Source organism: Nematostella vectensis, chromosome 6 (genome assembly GCF_932526225.1).
Source record: "Nematostella vectensis chromosome 6, jaNemVect1.1, whole genome shotgun sequence".
NCBI classification, from domain to species: Eukaryota; Metazoa; Cnidaria; class Anthozoa; order Actiniaria; family Edwardsiidae; genus Nematostella; species Nematostella vectensis.
In genome coordinates, this window is record NC_064039.1 from 15,369,406 (window position 1) to 15,374,695 (window position 5,290).

The 5,290-nt window shown below is 42.4% G+C and overlaps 1 protein-coding gene across 1 annotated transcript; it reads left to right on the forward strand.

The window, feature by feature from the left end:
* Nucleotides 1-256: 256 nt before the first annotated feature.
* On the forward strand, nucleotides 257-1,405 carry LOC116619713. The gene has a single exon (XM_032384764.2). It carries the CDS (start codon nucleotides 257-259, stop codon nucleotides 1,403-1,405), a length of 1,149 nt encoding a protein of 382 aa, XP_032240655.2.
* Nucleotides 1,406-5,290: the final 3,885 nt, after the last annotated feature.

Here is a 5,290-nt window from a genome sequence, read left to right on the forward strand (position 1 = left end):
TCAATAGACTGAACCTACAAGAACTAATGACTTTGTCTGGTTGGGACGTTCTGGTTGATTTCCTCACGAGGGACGATGCTATTCTTGACAATTGCTTGACCAACCGCCCGGATCTCTTTGGAAAAGCATATCCAGTTCACATGCTTATCAAAACAGACCACAATGGGTTTGCGCTGCCAGCGGGCCGTAAATTGAAGCCCATACGCAGGAAAGTGCAAGTGCGCGATTGCAGGAACACCGGAAACAGGCGCTGTACATGGAGTTGGCTGAGACGGACTGGGGAGATGTTACTAAGGCAACAAATGTAAACGTAGCAGTGGGAGGATTGGAACAAAGAATTCACAAACTAATGGACAAGCACATGCCACTAAGATCAGTACAAATGACAACACGAGACCCTGCATGGATGACGCCGCTAGTCAAATCTCTGTTTCGGGCGAAGTCGAGAATAGCTACTACTCCAAATAACGAAGAGCGCTTGAAAGTCATCAATCACAGGATTTCGGAGATAATTAGCCAGAACCGGAAGAATCCCTCTGCCATATTAGGCAGTCGCGATTGGTGGGCGAGTGTCGATTCCAAATCTCAACGTAGCGTTTCCAATTCTACGGTCGCACTGGTTAAGACATCTTTAGACGGCCTTAACGAGTATTTCGGGCGACTCTGCCGTGACGACAACTATACGAAGCCGGTTGACTTAGATATTGCAGAGGATGTGGAGGTGCCAGTAATATCTGAGAGGTTGGTATGGAGAACCCTTGAAAATTTGAAGAAAACTGCAACGAAACCTGACGAGATACCTCACTGGATATGGAGAGACTTTTCAGAAATTTTCGTACAAGTAATACACAAAATCTGGAATCTATCTCTATCTACACAGGAATGGCCCCTGTCATGGAAGAGAGCGAACATAAACCCTCTACCGAAGATGGACATCCCTAAGAAAGACAAGGATTATAGAGGGATTAACATCACACCTGTCATCGCAAGGGCGTTTGAAAAGGTCGTATACGAAAACTTCGCCAGGAAACCCGTCGAGGCTAACCTTAGCCCCTCCCAGTTCGCTTACAGAAAAGGAGGGAACTGCACAAATGCTCTGATATCCATCCAACATCAAGTGTGTGAATACATGGATAATTTTGATTGCAAAGCTGTTAGGATCTTTACGATGGACTTTAGCAAAGCTTTTGACTGTGTTAAGCATGATCTTTTGTCGCAGAAGCTGAAACAATTATCACTTAATCCGTACTTAGTCAATTGGTACCACAGCTTTCTTCATGATAGGCAACAAAGACCGCCTCTGACCGCCCTCATCAACCGGTCCCTGGCTGAAGCCTCACTGACGTCACAAACAGGCTCTTTCACAGCATGGACAAGGGCCAACTCACTGGGATGGTCTTTTTAGACCTTTCCAAGACATTTGACACTAATTACCATGATATACTGTTAAACAAACTTGTAGATTTAGCGTTTTCTAGTTCTGCTACAAATTGGTTCAAAGTGTATCTTACTAGCAGGATCCAGAGTGTTTTTGTCAATGGTGTCATCTCAGACTCCCAACCAATCGCGTTCGGGGTACCTCAGGGGTCCCTGCTCGCTCCCCTGCTATTCATTTCTTACATATGACTTACCATTTGTCGTGAACAGTTGTAAGATTCAGCTTTATGTGGATGACACCCTACTCTTTTTCAGCAGCAGTTCTGTGGCCGATATTAAACTAAATTTATCTGTAGATCTCATTAACATTATCAGATGGTTGGAAAGAAACCGTCCTTATCTTAACTACACCAAAACTAAAATAATGCTAGTGGGTACACATCAGCGTCTTGGCAGGGTAAGCAGCCTTCCCATCGCCGCATATGATAAAGCCCTAAGTAGAGTATATCAGTTCAAGTATCTTAAGGTCATGCTTGATCCAAACCCTTATTGGAATGACCAAGATTACATTTCCCCACAAATTTTATTCAGTCTCTGTATGCTGTGTAAAGCGCACAAGGTCATTCCGGGGGAGGCTTGTATCACATTGTATAGGTCCATGATACTTCCATTGTTTGACTGCTGCTGCGTGGTTTGGGGTGGCCTTGGCCAAACGAACAGCGCCTACCTGCTTTCAAGTCTAAACTCAAACAATACCTGTGTAACTAGCTCCATGCAAATTTTTGTAACCTGTTATGTAATGTATTGTAGCTTATCGTATATTTTTCTGTATTATTTAATATTTTTGTCAGGACTCCATTTAAACCAGCTATGCTGAATTGGGTGGCCTGCTTAAATATTGCTAATAAATAAATAAGTAAAAAAAAAAATAAATAAATACATAAATGAATGAATAATGAGTTAAGACGCTGTTAACTTTTGTTGTTTATGGCTTTATTCATACAGGCGGACCTGAACTTATCAGTGGTGGAGCTAGAATGGCGCGATACACGGCGTCGGCTTATTTACTTTAAATTATTCAAAAGGAATTTGTCCCTGTGTTTACATTTGCTTACAAACTCGTTGCGTTTATTACGCTCGCTAAGGAGGTTTGCACATTATGAAAAACTTTTCCGCCATGCAAAAGATACATAGCTTCGTTTGAGTAGTGCGATGCGCGAAAGGATTTTCCACCTGATTGCATAGTCTAAGCTATTGTCTTTGAGCTGCCAGACGTGCTTACTTAATTCAGTAGCGTTGCGCTTAGAATCCGCTTTGAAAGAGGCCTTATGGTTTGCAAGTCTCGCTTTAAAGTCTGTGGCTGTCCTACGTATGTTTCCCCTTTGTCTACCAAGCCACAGTATCTTGCGGAGACAATGTCTCTAGCTAGGCACTGCCCTTCCATGGGGCATGCTTTGCCTTTCGGATAGTTGCACGCTCTCTCTTTCGCAGGGTTCCCGTCGCATTAAAGCTTTCACTTGTTATCTCCTTCGATGATTGTTCTTATGTTCGGCATGCAGCTGTACGACAGCTTGACCGTATTTCCGTTAAATATCTTGTGTAACTTACTAGTTGGCGTGAAGCAGCTGTCAACAATCTTTCCCTAGGTTCTTTTTCACGTTTCGGCCGTATGGTGAATTATACCAGATTACATTTCGTTTTCTGGTCCTTCTCTCAGGTGTGTGGCGTGGTTGATGCGAGCGCAGCCTTGTCGAATATTTCCTTCTTGGATGATATCTCAGAAAGCCGCTTGTTGTTGCCCTGGGTTCTTGAGTATGGAAGGGGGCTGGTTAAATTTGATATTCACATACTGCAGGATGTTATTTGGTTTCATGTAAGGTGTATGCTGGCCAGTATACCAAGTGGATCGCAGAGGAAATCGGCCTTAGTGACCGCATAGAACAGCTCGCGGAAAAGAATGTACTCATTAACCTGAAAAGACCACAAGCCAAATTTTGACAACAAACCAGCTTGCAGACTGATTAGTCCAACGAAATCAGAGCTAGGACACGTCAGTAAAACCATTCTTGGAAGGTTGGTGAAAGCAATAGTAGACCAAACCAGGGTAAACCTTTGGAAGAGTACTCGTGAGGTACTAAAGAGGTATCGGAATTTCTCAAGCAAACAAGAAGGAAGCTAGTTTTGACATCGTTGAATTCTAACCGTCGATCACGGAAAAGCTGCTAGTAAAAGCGATCGACTTCGCCAAACAATACTCTATATTGTTCAGGACCATGAAAAAGACACCATCATTCATGCAAAACGCACGATTGTATTAAACGATGAAAACGCGTGGTGAAAGAAAGAAGGGAACAGTGGATTCGATGTAACAATGGGTAGTTTCGATGGTGCGGAATCGAACTGGTGGTATGCTTCATGTTATCACTTTTACAACCAAAGTACGGAGCGTTCATAGGCCTTTATAGGGATGATGGTCTGGGGATATTCCGAAAACTCCAAGTCGAGAATATCAAGAAGGATATTTGCAAAACCTTCGCCGAAAACCAGCCAAAAGTCACTATCCAGGAAAACAAGAAGGTAATGAATGAACGAACGAGAAAACGAATGAAAAAACGCAGAGAGATGTGGTGGAGTCAACAAACGAAGTGAGGAGCCTCTAGGCGAACCTGGTCCTATTCAGGGTTCACTAATCCGATTAATATATCTGTTTCTATAATTCTAAATTAGAATTCTAATTTTTAAATTTATAATCCCGGCTAAATCTGTTTTTCGTCACGTTGAACGGCGAGCTGTAAAAATTACAGGTTTACACTTTTTGCATTTCGCGCTCTATTTCGTTATAATGGGCTGAGTTTACCCTGCGTCGAGACACGATGAGAAGTTATGAAGAGAACTCCGATTAAATCTGTGAAACAATCAGAGTTTTGCAGAGTTTGTCGATGTAGTCCTGCCATTCTCGGAAGAGGGAAGTGTGATATTTTCTCTGGAAAAGCATCTTTGCAAGCAAAGTTCGGTATAGGTGAAGTGCACGTCTCAGGGAAAGTATGAGAACGCATTGAATAACTACCAACACGGGCTTCGTCTATTTCAAAAGACAGGTGACGAGAGTGTCCAAGCTAAGGCATACCTGGGTATGGGTACTGTATACTGTAACCAGGGCAAGCACAAGGACGCAATAAATAACTTCCAGCACGGGATTAGTCTATTTCAAGACAGGTGACGAGATTGGTCAAGATAAGGCAATGACCGCTTAAGCGAAAATCCACTACGAGGAGGCAAACAATTTACATACAAGGAGGCAAACAATTTTATTCGTCAAGCAAGTCTCTATTCGAACGTGCACTGGGTCCAGAGGGAGCAGGGTGCCCTATACGTAGACTTCAAAGAGGCGAAATAGTGTTACAAAAACGAGCTTGATTTTTGTTTCAAAGAAACATACACTAGTAAATCCAGTTACACTCTATATAAAAAAAGTGCATCTCAACATCTTGTTCCAGAATGTTTTATGATCAGCAAGAAGTTCCTGCAGCAAAAGCTCTTGTTCTTTTTGACAGATTTACTTATCTCACTGACTACTTTTGACGACATTGGAAGAATGCCTATTTTCGTAATAGCAAACTTATTATTACCACCACACTTGCAATTTTAATGGCAGCCGCTCGTACGATAGAAAGGATGTTATTGACTATGGCCAGATAGATCAAAGTCTCTGGGGAGGCTGTTTGACAGTGATTTCGACCAAGGAAAGTTGAATAAACTTCATCTGGATGTTTCCCGCCTTCTCCAATCAACTTGTCCTACAAATGGAATACGGATATGTTCTCCAAAATTAATCTAAATCTAGAAATATTCGGTGTATGTGTTCTGCCGGTATTATGCTAATTCAAGCGCATCTCGCAATTTACTTCTGCAA

Bases quoted from the DNA above. Each gene is read 5' to 3' on its own strand.
- LOC116619713 (XM_032384764.2), top strand. From the start codon at position 257: ATGGAGTTGGCTGAGACGGACTGGGGAGATGTTACTAAGGCAACAAAT.